Below are 22,225 nucleotides of genomic sequence, written 5' to 3'. Positions count from 1 at the left end.
TAGGAGCCGTAATCACCATCATCATCAATAACGATTCATTCAAGACTGGCATCTTCATCCTAAAAACATATTAGAGAAACATATTAAAAATTATTCCTGTCTCTAATGGGAATGGATTCAGCACACTTTTTATCCTTTATCCTTACATGACTTTGCACAGCTGTTTTCTGTATACTTGCCTTTTTGCACTGTTTAAAACCTGATTCATTCCTATTGAACTATTTCCCCCAAGACAACTGCGTGCGGTTTTCTGGCATCACAGCAATAGTTAATCACCTTTGCTGCTTCATGGTATTTGGAACTTCCTTGAGTCTATGAGCTGGCTTCCCTCAAAGAATGATTGTGTCTTGTGAAAATACGATAATAAATGACTGTTTCAGGGATCTTACAAAAAAATCTCTATACATTCAGTGACAATAGGTTCATTCTCATTTTTCATTCTTCCTTGAATTCCTTTACTTTAAATGTAAATTAATACCTAAAATGATCTACCTACACTTCTGCCCACCTCTATAAGATTTAAGAGTCTTCTCCTTAGCAGGAAAATTAAGTATTTCTATAATTCTCTAAAGTAAAAACCTGCAATATGTATGTTTTACTAAAAGCGTATTGAGTAAATATAGACTGTAATAGAAAGAAACAGATAGTATAAAGAACATTTAAGCCACGGTGTCCTGATGTTAATGACATACCTTTGGCATTAGCTGCTTAGCTCAGTGTATAAGCCAACTTCAATTAATCTATACATCTATATTTCTTTTCTCTTTATAGAAAGCAGAGATTGCTGTTGCGCCTCTGACCATCACTTTGGTACGAGAAGAGGTCATTGATTTTTCTAAGCCTTTTATGAGTTTGGGGATATCCATTATGATCAAAAAGCCCCAGAAATCTAAACCAGGAGTGTTTTCCTTCTTGGACCCTTTGGCGTATGAGATCTGGATGTGCATAGTCTTTGCCTACATTGGTGTCAGTGTGGTCCTGTTCCTAGTTAGCAGGTTTAGCCCATATGAGTGGCACACAGAAGAACCAGAGGATGGGAAAGAAGGACCCAGTGACCAGCCTCCCAATGAGTTTGGCATATTCAACAGCCTCTGGTTTTCCCTGGGTGCCTTTATGCAACAAGGATGTGATATTTCCCCAAGGTTTGTGTCAAATCTTTTTACATTTGCATTTTATCTTCAACATTGAAGCGTAAAATCTTCCTTCGTTTATTTTCCTGGCAGTGTTTTGAAGTTCATTCTTTAGGAATCCTTTTCATTTTTTTTGTTTTTTAGTAGCTATGTTAAGGGCAACAGAGAATCTCCTTTGAATTTCAGTTGTTGCTATTATTTTATGTATGTCAATGTGCATAAACCACAAACAGCTCTCAGAAACAGCAGGTATACACAGAGGAACTGTGCTGTTGCTAAATTAGTTCTATTGTATTAATTACAATTATGAAATGCACACTATTGTGCGGAATATTTGCCTTGCATGAATGACTGTCCCATTTCTGTTTCCTATCAAGTTCTACAGCATTGCTTCCAGAATATCACTGTCTACGAGAGAGACAATGTTTGACCATCTGTTTCTGAGAAGCCACACTGTATGGCTAAGCTATGCCTTACAGAGTGGGTGCCTCAGATGTAATATATGATCCCAGTCCTGAATTTCTCAACCTTTTAGGATGCTCTGGAACTTTAGTTGCAGTAACTACAACTTCTTAATTAAACATTATGACCCAATCTTTCAAACTTGGATGCTTCATTTTAGCCATTAACAGTGAGATTTTGAGAGTGTTCAGCATTGACCTAACGCTGCTATTATTGAAGTTAGCAATAAAACTGCTACTGATTAAGACTGGATGTACATTACTCCTCAACAGCCTTCTCATCAAATTACAGGTATTAAAATGGAAAATACAATTTTTTACTTAACATAAATATTGCTGTTACTACAAAATGCTTGCTGCTTAAATAAGAAAAATGTGAAAGTTCAAACGATTGCAGTAGCTTGTAGAATGTTTGATAAATTTGGGTGACAGGAACATTTTAATCTTAGAATCAGCATAATCCATATGCAAAGCCTTTTGTGTCTTTTTTTTTTTTTAAGAGGAAACAGAGAAAGCTACTGAGTTACAGCTACCATGCTTTACTTTTGTCTCCAAACAGAGATTACCTATCCAGTATTTTTGACAAAATTTTTGCTATGTGAGGCATTTCCTGAAATAGTAAGAACACTGGGATTACTGTTCAAGAGAATTCAGACTTCTGCATCTGCATGATACATATTAATAGAATGGACTCTGTATTGTAGGCATTAAGATTCAAGAGAAAAAGCATTTATTAGTATTTAAAATGCAAATTATCTCCCTCCTATTGACTGCTACTTAATGATACATGTTCAGCAAGAATGGTGCCTTCTCTCTTTCTCTCTCTCTCTTCATGGCTTAAGAGACAGGAAAATATGCATTATCTTATTCATGTTTAGATCCCTCTCAGGTCGCATTGTTGGAGGTGTCTGGTGGTTCTTCACTCTCATCATTATTTCATCCTACACCGCTAACCTCGCAGCCTTCTTGACTGTTGAGCGAATGGTCTCACCCATAGAAAGTGCAGAAGACCTTGCCAAACAAACCGAAATTGCTTATGGGACACTGGACTCAGGGTCAACCAAAGAGTTCTTCAGAGTAAGTTGGCATGTCCATTAGAGCAGCTCTCCCTACCAACTGCTCTTATAAGATGCTTGGAAGGGTGAAATAATGTTACTTTGCAATTATGTGTAATATAGTTTGTAATTCCTGCAATACTTTAGCTACATTTTTACCACCACAACACTATTTGTTGGAGTTCTCAGTTATTTTAATTTGTGGAAAGCTTATTGATCCTGTCACATTGGGCAAAAGAGGTGCCCCGAGGGATACTGAAGCCAGTGATAATTAAAGCAGCATTGCACTGTGGATTCATCCAAAGCTACAGTACTGAAATGATTTACAGCATTGAAAGCCTATGATGATAACATGGAGTCTTGCATGTTTTGTTTCTACTTATGGATTTGGCCGTGTGCATTTTGCTTTAGGGTCTTGGGTGGTGGGCAGGAAATGCATTTTTTAATTTTCTAACTTTCAGATGAGCAATAAAGAGAAAATATATCTCAGAGGGATGTGGTTGGAGCCTTAGGAAACAGCCTAAATAGCCATTCATATGTCTGTGCTGTCTGTATTGATTACTTCATTTTCATTTGCTTTCCTATGTTAGTGTGGTTGGTATGTAGTCCTTATCATTTGCCAGCTGGAAAACAGGGAGCCTGGACATCACAAGGAGTACATAATAAACAGTCCCTCCTGCTTTATTTCATGTCTCTAGCAGATGAAAGTTAAGCCTAGCTGAATGAAGTTTAGTGTTTGAACATGGCTCTGAATAAATGCTGTGAGCCAGTAATCCTTCCTTGGAAATTACACAGCATTATTTATCTGAAAGGTGCAGTTTAAGGCATTTTTAGAAGAACGAAAGATGGAGTGATAATTTCTTCTTATTGTCTGATTGAAAGGGGACTGTTCCGTGGTAGGTACTCCCATGCACCTTGACTGTTTTCAGTTTGGCCAAAGTGAACTCAATGAATCATTAACAAAATTATGGATGGGATTTGTGAACTATAGACAGTATCAATTCAAGGGCAGCTGCTGAGTGTCCGCCAAAAGGTCTGTAGTGAAATAACCTTTTTATTGCAAGAGATATCCCCATAGATGAAATTGCAAATATTTTCTATTAGCTGTAAAAATATGATGCCTTATAAGATATAAACGGCACTTAAACAACACATAGTGGTTGAGCCTTTGCACAATGAAGTTGTCCAAGGAGTTTAGTCTAAGCTAGTTTTCTAGATTTCTTCTGTAGATACTGGAGAAAGAAAAGCACCCCTGTGCATCCTGTATGAGACAAGTGTGTTATGTTGAAATAAATCACCCTTTAAAGTATCTTCCTCTTTGCACCAACTCTATAGGGATCCCACTGAAATGGTTAGGGTGCTTGGTACCTCATTTTTTAATGGATGCATTTCAGTTATGGGTTTCTAACTACACCTGTCTTCTTCTATAGCCAGAGTGTTGGTATAGACCTAAATATGACACTAAAGATGCTCTCTGTGAGCCTCATTTTTTACCCCAAGTGGAAGAAACTCAGCTTGTGGTCCCTAGAAGCCCTGATTTCACATCAGATGTCTACAAAAATGGTGGCGTTAACATACAGGACGCTTGTCTGAGAATTGAAATATTTTGATCCTGAGATGTCCAGATTTCCTGTTTTCTTGAAAAGAGTATAATCCCTCAGTATGTGTTATTTATATTCATCTGTGCTTAACATACAGATTCTTCTTTAGCTCAATTTGTGGAAAGTTAGGTATTTAATTCTGGGAATTCCAGTTTCAGTCCATCACAAGCTGAGGTGGTAACCACAATATATGCATACAAATAGTTCTTTCAACTAATATGAGGCCGTGATAATAGTTAAAAACATGATGCTGAGGACCAGGCAGGTTTATTTAACTTTGGATTTATTAACTTGTTGCATTTTCAAGAGTATCCAGTGCTTACAATTTTTGTAGGTGATGATGCACAAATCAATTCCCAAGGCAAGAGCAAAGAATGAAGGAATGGAGTTGTTTTCTTAAGAGTTTCAAGACACTTTTACAAGCTGGTTTTTTGAAGTAATGAGGTCATGTCTTTTGACATAAAAACAGTCTTGGTCACAAAATTTTCATGATTCCTTTAAATTATCCTGTAAACACAGATACTTTTTTGTTTTAATCAATATTTCATGCAAGATCTCTCCTTAAAGAGAAGATTCTTTCTCCATCTATAATGACAGCCATTCTTTCACTTTAATCTTAAAGGGTTAAGAGAAAAAGGGAGACAAATCAATGTTCTCTTTATATTTTCTCCCTTTATTTCAAAATACAAAGGGAAACATTAAAAGTAACTACAAATACTAAATGTAGTTGCATATGCAAAATTTGAAGCTTTATCAAGATTTAGACTGTGTTGATCACTCTTTTAAAAATGGTGTAATTGAGGCCCTGTTACCAAATGATTTCTAATCTCTGCAACATATAGTGATTGTTAATGATAATGTACGTGCTATTTCTAAAAATATTTTTCACAAAACAGGGACATAAAGTATCATACATAAAGTATCATTGACAGACAATATTTGGTCAAACACTGTTTGCATAATACATAAATTAAGACCTAGCCTGAAACAATAGTGGGAGAAGACTTACTTCCCAAGTCTAACATTTTCTGTCGTTGCAAGCAAACATCATCAGTTTTGGGATTAAAGTCATGTGTAACTTTTCTGTCAGTGATTACTATCTGGCTGAAGATGAGCCTTCAGGTCTTTTTATCATCATTTGATCATTTCTGATCAAAATGTCAGAAACTCTGAACAGCTATTCACTCTGCTTTGATTCCAGATTGAAAACAGAAAAGGGAAAAGTCATTTTAAAGCCAATATAAAGAAGACACTGATACTATTACCTATTTACTTATTTCCTGTTTTGGACACAGTGAGAGTTGCATTTTCCAAGCAGCTTGCTCAAGAGGAAAATAACTTAGTTTTAGCAGTCCTACTCAGCAAAGCCCTAAATGAAAATTATCCTAGCCTGGCTGACTGCAGGGGAAAGCTGCAATGTTTCCTCATATGATAATAAGGAATATCTGTTGGTTCACTCTTCAATTTTCACTCTGGGTTAACATGTAGAAATTGAATGTTAACAAATGAAAGCTTGGGAAAAGAAAATGTTCTTACAGAACAGATGCCTTGTTAGACTTGACATATTTTTTTGTCTCTTGATGGGCAAAGGAAACTAGATCCTAAAAAAATAGATTGTAATGCAACCTTTTTCAGTTGATATAGGGCATTGTTTCCTCTTACTAATAGGGCTATTTTGTGTGTTGCGTGTTTTTAGTTTTGAAGGAAAGTGACCTATTAGATGTTTGCTTTATAAAGAATCTGATGATATGGATGTTAAGATGTAAAAAATGATTGGGAGTGAAGGCAGACAAAGGCAAGTAAATATTCTTGAAATAATGCCCGATTCATTACTGCTCTCTTCCATTTTTTTTTTTCTTTCTGTAAATTTAAATCCATGAAATTACATCAGTGTAAACCAAAAAGAATACATGGGTGGCTTAGCTTATGCTCTGCTCTCAGCCACTATTATGTAAGTGAAAAGTAGCTGTGACTACAGTGGAAAGAGAGGGTGACAAGGCAGGATGTGGTTATGGACGTGCACAGCTGTTGTTAATTTAAATTTTATTGTATTTGACAGAAAGATAAAATGATATGTACAGACAAGCTAAAAAAGCAAGGATAATTTATCATGTTCTGTTTTATGGTATTTTTATTGAACATTTCTGGTTAAATGCTGCTTACTTTCAAGTTAGACCAATCATTCAGTAATTGGTAAAAAGTGTTTCAGGGAAATTACTCTTACCTATACAAAGGCTCAGTTGTAGGCTTTTTAAAGCCATTGTCAATTTAAATAATACCTAGATTATAGGATTTGATATTTGTTTAAATATTCTAAGGCCCTTTGTTTTGGGGCTTTATAATAATGAATATTTTCCTGGAGTGCTCAGCACAGTGTAGGAGTGGGTTCATAGACCAAATCTTGCTGAGCTAGAAACTCCTGTTGACTCAAATAGAAGCTGACTTGAGCATTGGGTTAAAAAGTCCTTTTTGCAGCATGCATAAGAGAATACAAGTGCCATCTGTTATTAAATAAAAACACTGTATAGTGTTCAGCTGACACACTACTGGTTTGCATGTATGTATCCCTGTCGCTGGAGGAAGCAAAAGAGTTGTTGAATGAATCTAACGAGCACAGGAAGCTTCTCAGCCTGAGAGCATTTCCTTCCTTCCTCCCTCCCTTCCTCCCTCCCTCCCTCCCTTCCTTCCTTTCTTCCTTCCTTCCTTCCTTCCTTCCTTCCTTCCTTCCTTCCTTCCTTCCTTCCTTCCTTCCTTCCTTCCTTCCTTCCTTCCCTCCTTCCTTCCTTCCTTCCTTCCTTCCTTCCTTCCAATGAAAATTTTTGTTTGTTTTTATTTTTTATTAAGGTTTGGGGGTTTTTTGCTTAAATCTTTACTTGTGGTTACACCATGCATTCCCAGACAGGAATATTTCCAACTAATGCACTGTAAGCCATGAATTCTTGCACATTTTTTGACCAAGCACATTTCTTAATCAATTATTTGCAGGATCAGAGTCTTTAAAATAAACCCACTGATACTGCAGTTCTAAAAACATACCTAATACATCTTTCACACAAATGCTTAGGGCATTTTGTTTCCTTTAATAGCATATTTGGTCCAATGTGCTATTTCTGTCTTTTGTTGTGAACCATGTCTTGAAATGTTGTGCAGCCTTTCTGAATGTAAATTGAATGGATTCTGGAGTCTGAATGTTGAAAGCAGAAATCTCACTTAAGCTATCATTGCTTTGGTCGTGTAAGAAGTGGGTGTTAGAGCTGAAAAGTGCTTCAAGATTCAGCTCAGTATTTATGAGGAGATTATTTTATTGTTTCTCTTTCCCATACATGTTTATTGTGGATATCTATTTCATATACAATTTTCCAAAACACACTTTACAACACTTCGACTGTGTGAACTGCCTTTATCTAACAGTAAATTCAGGTCTTAGCTTTGCAGTTATTTTATTGTGACTGCTAGAGGCTAACTGGGCCTAAAAATAATATCTGATTTTATAGTACTGATATTGTGATTTCGTGTTTCTTTTAAAATAATCATGGAATTCAAAGAAAATCCTTATCCAAGTATGATTTTCCCAACCCCAGTTGTTTGAAATATTAAGTATGCTTGATTTCATTTTGAACAGTGCCATTCTGAAATGTTACAACATTCTTTTGTTCTAACTTCTTTTTAATTTTCTCCAGAGATCAAAAATAGCAGTGTATGAAAAGATGTGGACCTACATGAAATCAGCAGAGCCATCAGTGTTCACTAGGACTACTGCAGAGGGAGTAGCTCGTGTCCGGAAATCCAAGGGCAAGTTTGCCTTCCTGCTGGAGTCCACCATGAATGAATACATTGAGCAACGAAAGCCATGTGACACCATGAAAGTGGGAGGAAATCTGGATTCGAAAGGCTATGGCATAGCCACACCGAAGGGTTCTCCATTAAGGTGGGTGGAATAGTATAACAATATAAAATGTGTTGTTATAGTATTCCACCTTCCCTGATGTCCCTGATATAGCTCTTTTTGTTTTGTGTGTGAACATGGTATGTTATTTTTCTTTTCTTCCATTTCATATTTTTTTGATCAACAAAGGTAACCATTTCTAATTGCAATTTGGATTTAGCAGCTATAGTTGGCATATCTTTCAAGGCCATATAAAAACCAAACTGGTTGAACACTAGCTACTTGAAGTGAGCCTCAGTAGAATTAACATCAGCTATTCTATTTCATCAGCTTTTTTCACCAAATTCAACCCTTTATAGCAGTATTATGCCTACATTATCTGCATCAGTATCTGCATCAATAATATGCCTACATTTTATGTTTTGTTTATTGATCTTGGCTGCTAATTTCTGAAGAAGAAGCTGCTTGTAACATCTTTTTTCAAATGTCATCATTAGAGGCAATTAGTCCTTCATTAAAGCAACTTCATTAAAGTACTTTTATTAAAGCACCTTCTTATTTAGAAAAAAAGAAGTTTGTGTTTCTAGCATTATGCATTTCAGTACTGCCTTCAAACTCACCAGTATTTTCTTTATCATGGTATCAGACACATTCAGTCACGCAGGAGAGTTTTTGATTCGCAGGCAGAACATCATTTGCTTTTCATTCAAATTGTCAGGGAAACAAGTGAAGGTACTAGTTCTTTGTCAAAATTGGCAGTATTTACCGTTGTGTTGTATTGAATGTTTAAGGCAAACAAAACTTGCTTTTTTCCTGTGGTAGACTTGCCAATTTTCTTCAAAGCAAAAGAAAAATAGCAGACTGAGGGAGTGTGGCCTGTGGAATCTAACAGTGATAGGGTGCCTGTGAATGGGGGAGAGGGAATGGCCTGCGGAGCAACCAACACCTCACTTCTCAAATTTCACCCATGTGCTTATGATAAGGGGTTACAACAGGCTCTGATGAAATAGATTCACCAAGGAGATGAAGTGGGTTGAAGGGAGGAGTTGCAAGTGCAGATGGAGCCATAGTTCTGTGCAGGAAATAACTAAGGAGGTACCTGTCTACATCCATGACCATAGAGGAGACATCATTATCACTATGCAGATAACTAGACCCACTATTAACTCACCAATTTAACCTGCACGTAATACCACAAACCTCAATAACCTTAACTGTATTACACGGATGGGAATAGGAGTATCATCAGAATCACTTCCATCTGCATCAAAAGAAGATTTGTATGTGCAGGGGAAAATCAGACCAGTTATTTCAGTGATTGAATATGAATTTTTGGTCCTCTCAGTACCTCTCAGATTTAAAAACTGTCACCTTCACCACTGAATAAAGTGGTAAGAGAAGATAAAGAGGTGAGAGAGGGAAAATGACAACAATGAAAATATTAACTGTAAAGAAAAACATGTCCAGAACTCATGGGATTGTTAAAGGTAGAAAGCAGCAGATAATAGGAGAGGCTGAGCTATTATACAGGTATATTTTCAAAGCACTTATTTTTTGTTTTATATTTCTAATAGATTGCTATATCCTTCTCAGTGTTTCAAGACAACTTAAAAGTGGTAAGCAGCACTGCAGTTTAGTGGAGCTGCTTTCCCATAGTAAGGAAATGCCCATTGCTGACAGTCATGCTTTACTGTGCCAAACTTAGGGCAAACTTTTTAGGAATCACTTTAGGTGCTGTCATATATATCCCAGCAGTGGGCTGTTTGCTCTAAGCATGCTTTGTGGTGCTATTTAGTCCCTCTCACTCTTTTCTGCAGAGTATCCAACACCAGCAACAAGAGACAGCCTGTTATAATGAGCACTAGTAGCCAGTGGAAGTTGGTTTGTGTCAAATTTGGGCTTATTTCAGGTTTGTTCAGTTGGCTAGATAAAAATATCTAGGAGTAACGGGGCCAAGACATAAAGCAGTTAGACTTAGAATGAAGAGGGCCTAGTAAGACAGTTTAATAAGAACAGAGGAAGAGCACAACCTTGTTTGTAAGGATCAAGTGTGAAATCCTGGTTCCATCCCAGTTAAAGACCAAGCTCCCATATGTTTCAGTGAGGCCACAGTTTGGTATAACTGGGGGTCAGCAACTATCATTAGGGTGACCTGATCAACAGCATTTAGTTTTTCACATCCTACCCTCAAGTGTTTTTCAAAAAGGGGAATAAGGGAAATCCTACCCAAACTGAAAATCAGACCAAATCTTCTTTCAAGCTGTCTCGACTGGCTGTCAATGTCCATGCCTTTCCCGAGCCTTTCTTTCACATGTGCTAAGCTGCTTGTTCTCCTGCTGCACCCCATTCCCTCTCCAGCCCCAGTGACAAACCTCAGGCAACACATCAGTGCTGCTTACCTATTAAAAACATTAAGCAACACACTTAATGTTCTGGACAAAAATAAAGAACAAGCAACACCTCACATTTGTACCACCTCTTCAATGTATGTCTACAGGCAGTACTGCTTACTGAAGAGAGGAAAAGCTTCCTACCCCTGTGCTTTTGAACAGAAAAGACTCAGCTGCAAATTTTAACTGTATGCTTCAGTATTTTCTGAATTGTTTGAAATTGTAGAATATGCTGGGTTTGCTATTTTCACTGCATCCCACATGGTAGTGTTTCTGTTACTGATCAGGTGACTTATGTAACTGCTGCCTGCACAGATAATTGCAAATATTGAACATGCAGTTTGAAATCCATGAAGGGCAGACTAGCTAAGCTCATTACATAAATTAGTCAAAAGACATAATTTGCTATGGGAGTTGTAAATTCTATATTTTATTTAATAATCATAATTTCCTATTTGAATTGTATGTAGACCACAAATTACTTGATGTAGTTCACAAATAATTGCAAGTAGCATATAAATGTTAAACATACACCCTCTTTTCTTGGTCTGTTCAGGACTAGGGAAAAATACCGATTTTTTCAAATGAACTATTCATAGCAAATTATTCACTAAACTCTGTGAACACCTATTTCACTAGAGATATTTTAGTCTTAATCCTCTTCCTGCTTACAATGATTATAAATCAGGAGTTTTTTCACTGAAAATGTAGTAACAGCTGCATAAAATTGCTGTGAGTGTATGGAGAACCAGACCATGTATTTCCACACATCTAACACTGACAGAAAGTGAGGTGATCCAAATTAGACTTCTTCTGGTAGCATAGGACTAGCGATGGTTCCCTGCCATCACATCACCGGGCTCATGTTCATTACGGAGCTCATACCCATCACTTCACTCACGCAGATGAAATCCACCTGTCAGAGCGATCCGGGGAGTGGTCTCTCTGTTGCTCATGACCCTACGCATGAGCAGGGCAGTGGATTTTAATTTGAAACTCTTCCTTATTGGGTTCCATGCTACACTCCTGCAGTGTTCAACCAGTACCTATTGGCTAATTGGAATGACTTGTTCTCCGTGCTGGTGCCGTATTAGGATTCATGCATATCACTGGATGGAAGAGAATGGGAAATGCCTGATGTGTGTTTCTTTTATGCCCACCAGGCAGCACCACATTACACATCATGCATGTCTCCTTCCTTCCTTCCTTTTCAGTGATATTCATTTCTATAGAATGTTGTAAAAGACTGACATATTTGAGAAGGAATGTGGGATTGAGAGCAAAGGCTCTCATCACAACAAAGATTGAGTTTCTCTCGTGGCGCTACCCAGCTGTCCTTACTGTTTCCTCCTCCTACCACGGTAGGTATCCTTCCAAAACTGCTGTGTAGTAATCAGTGTGAATTAATGAGTTTTTTTCTTCAAAGGTGGTGTTTTCAAAGGTGGTTAAGAGAGTGCTGCTTGTCTGCTTAGCAAGACCTGCCTTTGTAAAACTGTTGTCGTTAGAAGATGTTCTTGTGGCCAGACTTCTGGCCATTGTGGATCACCTCTGGCTCATCTGCCTTGCCACTTGCAGTAATCTGTGTTTCTAGAGGGCAACACCTGGAGATCTTGTACTATGCAAATCCTGTGCCTTGCATGCCTCTGCTTTTCTGTTTTAGATATGTAGGCATCATAAACAAGTTTGAATAGTGATAAACATGAAAGAATTCTCCACTCTACGAGATAATGAAAAAGAAAGTAGGGGCAGTATTGTCTCAAAGGTACACTAAAAGCTTTTTCTACTTTTTGTACCTTGAAGCTGTTTGATGCAAAGGTGAATGACGGGTTAAGCTAAAAAATGTGGAGTTGTCATTGTTTCTGTGGCTGTTTTAATGAAGGACATTTGGCTGTCCTGTCCCGCAGCTGACAGTATGCAGCATGCATGAGTGAAACCTGCTCAGTTCATGAGTGTCTGGTGAGACACTTTGAGGCCAGCCAGATGAGAGTGGCAGGATTAGATCTAACCAAATAATAAAAAACTGTTGTGAATAGGTGTGTTGATGTATTTTAGAGACTGGTGATGGCTGTTGACCAACCTGATGAAACCCAGAGCTATATTAAGTTACCACTATTGCAATGACAGCTAATGTTTATAGATATGAATCTGGGATTCTGTATTTCATTATTCAAGTCTCTATTCTTTTTATGTAGTAAAGAAGTAACTCCAGTTTGACATTAGATGGAATCGTTTATGGTCTGGGGAGGAAAGAGAAAAGGTCCATATGGTGATATCTGCTGGTTCTTTGCAGTGTGACAGCTGGTGACATGAACTGACTCTTTACATGGGTTAAGGGCCGGTTCTTTATCCATTCCTTACTGTGTTTGTATTAACAGGGTGGGAAATGTGGGAAGTCAATCAGTGAAGCAGATGATGCGGATGTAATTTTCTGGTCATTCTAGCAAGTTGTGTGAAGTGCAAAGTAAAACGTGAGTGATGCTATCGATTTTAGTTTCCATCCCTTGCAAGGGAGGAGTGCCCTGGAGAGTGCTTGAAGTGCAAAAGGCATGCCAATGGTGCCCTGTCAACATCTTATGGATCCTCCTGTTTTATATAATTGTGCAATATCTGAAAGAGATTTGCCTTAGGAGTGAGTGATCTGTGGTGGAGGGAACTTTTTCTTGATGAAACCTGTGAGTTTATGTGAATAAGGTAAAGATCTGTTATGAAGGGCGTCTTTCTGTGCATGGGCTTTATAAACTACCATCTTGATCTCTGTGACTTCAGCTAGTCCTTGTTTTCCCGAGGTAAATCTCTAAAATTGCCATTCTTTCATTGCTTCATTTCAATGTGGTACTACAGCTGACAATGTTACTTTTGCTTTTCAAGGATATATCCAGTATGGTCCCTTAGTTAGAAATGCGGCGTTGAAGGAAAACTTATATTGGTAATGCATGCATGTTAATACAAGATACAGGCCATACATAGGATGGGATATTCCCTGTTCTTTTTTCTGGATGTGTTTTTCATTGACCTGATACAAGCTTGGGAAAATAAGGGTAACTCTGAGAGTATAATTTCTTCCAATGGGACCATTAAACTTTTTATCAAGTTCTGTCCTTGAAGTTTTTGGAGACCAGAGTATAAGGAGCTTATTGTGGAAGGAATTCCCAGATCATCATTCACTGTCAAAGCTGTTTATTATGAACTTAATACATTATGGTGAGATATACCTCAGTTCTCTTTTTACCCTGTTTTTGTAGATCAGTGAATTGACAATTAACACCAAGCTCTGTGGGAAAAGAATCATAGTCATTACACCGTAGTCACCTATAAGGATAGATAAAAATTTTTCCCAAAAAACTTCTTGCATTCTCTGGTTTCTCATGATTTCTGTAAAATTGGATTTGTTCGTACAAAAATGGGCTATGATATTCACAGATTGCCTCTGAGTAAGAGGAAAACTAGGAAACAATGTTTGAGCTGACCACCCAAATTACTTACAGAGTCCAAATTTATTTACTAGAGAGTTCTCTCACTAGTGTTTTTGTACTGTAGAAATCCATGAATCTTAACAAAAATAGGATTTTCCCATGAGTGAAGCTTCCTTGTGCAAGTGCTGTTATATCATAAAGTAAGCATTTCCTTGGACCACTGTTTGGTGTACCCTATATTGTTCAGATTTCAAAGGACTTCATAGATTTATTTATTTTTTAACCAATATCATTGATGTAGCTGTTCTAGCATGTGGTCTTTCTTTGCATCTGGGCTACACTGTTTATTCAATGGTGCGTTTCTGTTTCTAGAAAGGTACAGGAATAAGCAAAGGTAATGTACGCTTGAGTCACCGTGGTGAGGTCTGTGCCCTTCGTACTTTTGAGCATTGTTCTGGCAATTCAGAGAGCAGAATGGGCATTTCCTCTGCTGGCTAGCTGTCCTCCAGCTGGCAACACTGGCATCCAAAGACCTCCCCAGATCATTTTGAAGACAAACTACCTTCACAGTGAGGAGAGATGCAGAGGAAGCAGGTTTGATTTTTTTTCACGTTTACCATCTCCTGCTAGAATGGCTGGTCTTGCCCATAGTCAGTGTATTATCCATAGAGGCAATCGTTTCAGCAAAGCACTGCAGGAGCTAAAAACTGGTGTTATTTATGTTTGATGTAGAGAAGATAGAGAGACAACTGGTGAATAATGGAGGTTTGAGGATAAAAATGAGTAATGTGAAATTACTGAGTTTGACCTCTATCCTTTTAAAGCAAGGGGCAGTAGAGAAAACAAAAATCCCTGCATAGTTATGGGGTGGTCTGCTGATATTTACAAGAACAGGATTTTAGACAGGAGTTTCACTTACCAAGATTTTACAAGGTCATTTCTTTCTGTGACACAAAATGATTTGAAAACTAGAATGTTACCTATAACATTTTATGCATATTGTAAACATTATCCTATTTGACTGATGGTGTGGATCATACTATATGACTTTGCATAATATTCTTCCCTTCACTTTAGGCATAACAAGGCTTGAATTACCACCCCATTACCAGTGTCAGAGCATATAGCCTGGATATTTCTCAAGCAGGTCAGATCCTTCAGAGCTCGTTGGGGTATCTGTCAACTAAAAATAACATTTACTAGGTAAAAAGGCAGAGAGTGGGCCACTGCTTAGCAAGGAATATAAAAGTCAGGGGTCAAAAGAAGATCAGTGAAGAGAGATCCTGGCAATGAATGTTAGCAAGTTATTCTCTCAGCTGAGCCTGGGAGGCATACTTAGTTTCAGTTACCTGGATTAATTCTGTCTAAAAACAGAATATCTGTTTTAACAGTAAAAATAAAACCTTGAGAGCAGAGATCAGAATTCCAGCTTTCTCTGATCCCCAGTGATGCCTGTTGTATCAATGTTATAATTTTTAATCAAGATAAGGGAGTTCCCCATATGAAAAGAATGCAATTAAAAAAAGAGGAAAATTTAATGATGGCTAATGAGCTCCATTGCAAGATGTACAAGCAAATGTATTTAAGCAAAATCTTCTACTTGGAGGATTTTTGCCCTTTCTTGCAATTTTTACATATAGAGGCAGGAAATTGTAATAATCCTGACTTAAGTCACCAAATTGCAGTGAAGAGCATTGTTATTGAGAGAGTTTCTGATATTTGTATCTTTAGAAGAAAACAACTCATTAGCGTCCATGATGCTGCACTCACTGAATTTTCTCTGTCCTGGGGGGAAAAAAAAAAAAATCAGTATATCTTTCAAGTACTTCAAAGAGCCATCTGTGATCTACCTTGTTCCACAGAGCCTATTTCTTCAATGCCACTTGCAAGAAGTTTTCACCCTCAGACTTCAGGGGAGGATTCATAATTGAACAAAGCTCTCCGTGGTCTGGAGGAGAGGGCAAAAGTCACAGGAATTTGGTCTGTTGCCACTTCTGTTTCCCTACACTATGAATGACATTAGAAGCCACTGATGGAAGGCAAAGCTCTTCCAAGAAGCCCAGCTCCCATTTTGGTCATACAGTCACATTCTGTTCTGGTACCTCTCTGCTAATATCATCCTGCTCCTTACTCCAGGGAAGGTCCCAGGATTTTAGTGAGAACAGTTGTGAAACGAGGTGCTTCTGAGCAGGAGTGAAAGGACAGAGCATGGAAACAGCAATAAAACTATTGCCTGGAAAGGTATTTTTTAATCTAAACATTGCAATGGCAATAGATATTTTTAAATTAACAGTATAATCAGTATAAAAGATGAAACTACCATTCTGTCTCTTCAGCTTTACCATTGCTTAACAGCACAATGAGGCTTTTTTTTTTCTTTATTTGCCTTTTTTACAAGATATTTATACAAGAGCTTTGTCCTGATATTTAGTGATTACTAAAGGTGAAATTTCTGTGTTGTTGTATAGAAGCATTGTTTGGGCTGGTCTGTGGTAGTCGGCACCAGGGCAAGTTTTATAAAACAGGCTCATTTTCTACAGTAAGAAAGAAATCAAGACATCAAAAAAAATCACAGATCGTTTTTTGTTTTTCTGCTTCAGAAATATTTGAATGCAAACAGAGTAGGAGCTTCACGATATCAAATCTTTCCAAATGAAATTTGTCAGGCTGTTCACTTCTCTGTCAGGTAAAAAGGGACGTATTTTTAAGTATAATCAATGAACTTCCCTAAAGCTATCAGTGAAGACCAGAAACTCTCAAAAATACTGATACCATTGCTGTGCAGATGTGTTACTGACTTTCTGGAAGTTTGCCAAGGTTTGATAAGCATTAATCCCCAGAGTATGCCAGTGGGATACAAAAGGGTTATCATTCTTTCCAATCTATAGGTCCACCGAGGACCAAACTCTGCTTCTTGGCAATTCAGAAATAAATTTCTCTTGCCCTTTTCCCTGCCATTTCCCCAAAACCTTGTAAAGCGGCTCAGCAGAGGGCAAGATGCAGCCCATTATATTTTAACAATGCAGCTCGTTATTATTTCTCTCTTTTCATTACAACTGTTTAGGTGTCAATTCCCAGGAAACTGCCAGGCTTCAGAATATGTATTCATTACGGGCACAATCCGGCTACCTTTTGAAGTTGATGGTACAGTTCCCACCAATAAAAGGCCTATCCCACTAAGATAATAATTGTCCAGGTAAATTGTAGGTAGACTAAAGCAAGGGAGCAGGCCACTGAAAGGCATCTCAGCAGCTCGCAACAATGCCTCTCTGTGGAACTGACATTTGGAGAACAAATAGCACCTGAAAAACAGTTTGCGATTAATCTGTGGTAGTTGCAAAACCGCCCGCTTCCAGTTGACAGTAAGTACTAGATGGACTCCTGAGAGACACAAAATGGCCATTTACTCTTTATGCAGCCTTGGCTCTTGTGAGAAATCCCAAACCAAAAGTAGGAAAAAAAGTTTATTTTCTTTCTCGCGGAGTTTCTTTGAGCTGAGAACAGTATCTTAAACCAGCACACTGTGTGACAGAGTAGGCATTATGGAGGGAATGAACATCCCAGAACAAAAGGTGAAAATGTTGCCAATGAAAAAAAGCACAAAACAAGGTTCAGGAGGCCTGGGACTGACACACCCAGCTCCGTCTCCCTGGGCAGTTCTAATATATCTTTTAAGCTACTGTGTATCTTGGCATGACATCTCTAAAATGCGGTTATTACCTCACATCAGCAAGATGTTCCCAAGGTGGCTCAGGTTCCAGATAAAAGTGGCCATATGTGCATCTCACTGAACAGCACAAGTTCAAAAGATTGCATGATAAAACGTTGACTTGTGCTTGATCAGTTATTTCTCTGAACTGGTCTACCTTGTGTGTGGTAGGAAGTAGGGTCAAAACTACTGCTCTTTTTCTCAACTACCTCTAGATACACTTTACTCAAGTCTTTCTGTATTTTTATAGCTAGAAGCCTTACTCCCATTTTCTGCCTTCCTTCCTCTGCTTTCCGTTCCAATTTTGTCACTGAGTAAGAGCTTAAATCAAAGCTGAAGAAGGATTTAGCTCCTGTTTAACCATATCTTTTAGCAAATCACATGATGCTGAACAATACTGTGTGCTCTTTTGTTGAGTGAGACTCTCCTTTAACAGCTTTTGGCAGGATTGGCAGTTTTCTGTAGTCAAAGTTTAACCTACAGTTTTCCCTGCACTTTTTTGAAGCCAGAAGTGAACTGCATGAAAGCGGTCCAAGCCTGACCTGATACAGAGACCTATTTTATTGTTGCACTTCAGTTATTTCTTTCTATGCTAAAAGAACACATGAAAAGAATAATCTGCCTCCAGGATTCAGAGAAGGCAGAGCCTTCCGGCCTCTACGTGGGCAGTAATAGCATCTGTGTGCAGGAAGATCCAGGTCCCTTGCATCTTCTGTTACTAGCAGCAGGGATGACCGAGGCCTGCAGGTGAGAGCAGCCCCGATATCTGGCAGCCCATCTGTTACCTCCAGAATAGGCTTTCAGTGTACATAATTACACATTAAGCTCATTCCGATCTGTTGCTTATATGGTTCCATCTAGTGCAGCCAAAGTTTGCAACTGTGTTTGTTGTAAGAGAGGCTTTTAACATTTAGAATGAGACCTTTGGCTTCCTTGGTATGGATGTAGGCACCTGATTTTGCACACAGCAGTATGGAAATTCTTTTTATAGCATTTTACACTGTGTTATTTGTGTGGTTGAGATCTATTTTGGATCTTAAAATTCTGAGTCTACAGAAAAACTCATCGGACCTGGTTGGAAATCTGCAAGTTATTTCCTACAGAGTATCGACTTTTTCTAGATAAGTCAAATCACCCAAATTTCAAGTGCCTAAATGCAAACATTACTAGGCAATTTTTCAGATTTTTACATTTTCAAGAAGAATTTTTTATTTGAAGGTTTCCACAAAAGCTTTTTGCCGGTTGCAACACAAAACAGTAAGAGCCGGGATGTAGGCTGATGTTCATTTCTTTATTGGTTTTAATTAAAAAGATTATGTCCTTCTGTGTGCAAAGCTGTGGGAACAGCCTACATTCAGATGCTCTGCACTTTCTATGATCCATCGCCTCAGGTTTTAATCAGTGTATGTTACTATTTTAATTATATTCTAACTTTACCTGGTAAAGATTTTTTTTCCTTTAAATCCACATGAACACTTAACAATTAGTTCTGGTTGTGCAGAGTTTAAATAATGCAAACTCAAGCTATGAAAGTGTAGTTGAAAGTGCACCAAAAGTCATCACAGTTTCTTTAGGATTTAGGAATTGTTCCTATCACAGTTAAATAAGCAGGCTGCATCTCTTTTGGCATCTCTTTTAGATAGTGGGCAATTATCCAAGGCAGTTCCAATTAGAGCGCTTTTAGTTCATCCAATTTGTAGGCCACAAGAGAAGATATTGTGGCATCAAATAAAATAATTGCAAACATTCAGACCACATCTAGAATACAGTATCCTTTTTTGGCCTCCTAATTCAAGAAAAACATCAACAAATTGAAGCAATTTCAGTGTAAGGTGATCAAGCTGGAGCTGGATCTAGAGCACCTGCCCTGTGAGGAGAGACTGATGGAGCTGGGCTTGTTCAGCCTGGAGCAGAGATGGCTTTGGGGGCGACCTAACAGCAGCCCACAGTGCCTGTGGGAAGGTCTTCGAGGAGATGGGACCAGGCTCTTCACAGCAGTGCAGGACAGGAAGGTAAGAGACAATGGGCATAAACTGAAACAGGAGAAGTTCAGACTGGATGTAAGGAGGAACTTTTTCCCCTGACTGCCTGAGGACAGTCTGACAGTGACACTGGTTGCCCAGAGAGGTTGTGCAGTCTCCATCCTTGGAGGTTTTCAAACCGTGACTGGATGAAGCCCTGAGCAGCTTGGTCTGACCTCAGAGCTGACCCTTGTGTGAGCAGGAGGCTGCACCAGACACCTCCTGAGGTGCCTTCCAGACTGCACTCCTTTTTTACAATTCTGGGTGTGAAAAGGACATCTTCAGCCATCACATTCAATCTCCTGGAACTGCAGGAGTATTTGGAAAGTTGTAGGAGCTTATGGAGAGGGATGGTTAAGTTTTCTGTGTAGTAGAAGGCCTTCTCCCCAGCTTGTACAAAAGCTGCTCTTGACCACTAGGTTTTAATTATGATTTCTGTGAATCAAAAGTCAATCAGATTGTTCTCATCTAAATCCCATTCTCCTGCTGGAAAAGCAAAAGAGAGTGAGAGCATCTGAATTCAGTGAAATAAGTGCCAGTGCTTTGTATCTCTGCTTTGCCAGGGCAAAGGGAGCCCTTAACTTCCCAAGCAGCCTTATATAGCTGCTGAGTGACTGACAGCATGGACTTTTGTGGAACCCCTAAGAGTGGGGTCAAAAGGTGGAAAAGTGTTTTGTTACAGGAGTCAGACCGCTCAGGTTGGCTGTCACTCACTTTTGGCAGGGTATGCAGAAATATTAGGAGTATCTCATGGTTAAAGACTGAGTTGAGGGAATGTGCACAGAAGTTTAAGCTTAGTCTACCTCTAGAACATTATTTCCATTAGGAGGCCAGAAGGGTACATTCTTTATGAATTCTTGCCTGAAAAGGCCCAATGAATTCTGAGCAGCAATGAAGTGTGGTTGACTGAGCGCGAGACTGGAAGTCATGTCGTACTGATGAGCTTAATTATGATCCTGCCCTGATTTCCTGGGAGTCTTGGAGGAGGTCAGTTCACCTTCTGGCTTCAGTTTCACCTTTGCAAATTGAGGGTAATGACAACTGCCCATCAACCTCAGAGGGACACTGAAGATTAATACTGTAGTGTTTATTGTGCTGTGAATATTTAAAGTCCATTCCTACTTCAGATGTTTCTGTGATTATTTCAAATCCATGGAGGTATATGCCTCAGAACAAACCCCACAGTAGATTTCTCAGTGTCTTTGATCAAAGAAACTGTTTTGGAGACAAAACAATAGGGAAAATGCAACTTCAAGTAATGGTTTCTTAAACAGTCTATGGTCTATGACCACATGTTGTTCTGTCTTCCCTTCAGAAAGCAATAGCAGGAATCTCCATCACCAGTGGACTTTACTCCCTCCAGATTTTTTTATTAAAAGTGGCATGTGGGCATGTGTTCAGAACAGCAGTAATTATATTAGTTGGATCTCCATATCCGCTGCGGATATCTATTAGTAATTTCCATACCTTGTTTTCTCTATAGCCTGCCTGCTTGTGTTTGAAGCATTACACGCATGATTTTTACTGTATTGAAGTGACTTGCTTGGTCTGACTGGTATGAGTGCTGGTGTAGTTGCATTTGCTGCTGTGCACATGGCTTTACCAATGGTGGCAACATTATATAGCTGGTTGCCAGAGGGTTTGGATTGCCCTTGTCTGATAATTTCACCTGATCTTGGACTGATGTTCAGCTGGCTTCAGGGCATTTTAATTATCAGCACACTGGCTATTGGACCGACCATCTCGTCTGGTTGCTGGCACCATTTATGTTTGTCTCAGCCTATCAGATCTTCCTCATTAATTCCTCTTCTGCAATAATATTCAGACAGAAAGTCCTAGGAACTCTTCCAGCTAATCCCCATTTTGGCTGCTGACCAAATAAGGCTTTATATGACACAACTGTAATTGCTTCATTTGTATGGTATTGATCTGCCATTAGGCAAAACACAAGCCAGCATTTCACTAAGGCTCAAGTTATGCAGTATTATTTATTGTTTGTATTGCAGTTGCAGCTAGAATTCCCACCTGGGGAATGGACCCCCTGTTTTTTCTCTCAGTCTCTGCTTCTAATTAAAATAATGAACTTCAAAGTGCTTGCATTATAATTAGACCAAGGCTTAAGAAACCATCTCTTAGCAGGGATCTTTCTGTTTATTGCCTTCCTTCTAATACTTCTTTATGAAAAACAACAGTATGGAGTCACGAAGAAGCATGTATAGTTACAGAAATCTCTCGTACCTCTTCTCAGTCTAGTTTAGATCTGGTAACAGTGTATCACCTGTGCAGATCTTAGGAATTAGTGGTCTGTTTCTGGCAACAGTAAAAATCAAGTATCCATGCTGATTTCTCAGCGTTATTAATGGCTTTTGACACAGTGGCCACATAAATACCTCTGTGGACACTGATGTCAGTGAATGAATTCCATCAGAAGCAAACTACAGTTTTGCCCTATAGCTTTCCCATGTGGAGTTGCTTTCCTCACTAGGAAAAAATTAATGGATGAGCAGACTGCTTGTATTACAGCACTTTCAGTACCGTACCATATGCTGATGGTATTTG

At 38.6% G+C, this 22,225-nt stretch overlaps 1 protein-coding gene across 6 annotated transcripts in view; it reads left to right on the top strand.

Moving 5' to 3' along the window:
- The window catches only part of GRIA4 (glutamate ionotropic receptor AMPA type subunit 4), a 236,133-nt gene that overhangs the window by 184,249 nt on the left and 29,659 nt on the right, over positions 1–22,225 (top strand). For all 6 annotated transcript variants that reach the window (XM_009476843.2, XM_009476844.2, XM_087756036.1 and 3 more), the window contains exons 11-13: positions 772–1,142; positions 2,470–2,668; positions 7,928–8,175. In XM_009476843.2, coding sequence (XP_009475118.1) covers positions 772–1,142; positions 2,470–2,668; positions 7,928–8,175 — 818 coding nt within the window. The remainder of the gene's footprint in view (positions 1–771; positions 1,143–2,469; positions 2,669–7,927; positions 8,176–22,225) is intronic.

Source organism: Nipponia nippon, unplaced genomic scaffold (assembly GCF_047370975.1).
Source record: "Nipponia nippon isolate SJK-2023a ecotype South Korea unplaced genomic scaffold, ASM4737097v1 scaffold_2, whole genome shotgun sequence".
Taxonomy (NCBI): domain Eukaryota; kingdom Metazoa; phylum Chordata; class Aves; order Pelecaniformes; family Threskiornithidae; genus Nipponia; species Nipponia nippon.
Note: the sequence above shows the minus strand (reverse complement) of the source record. Positions and strands in the feature narration are given on the sequence as shown.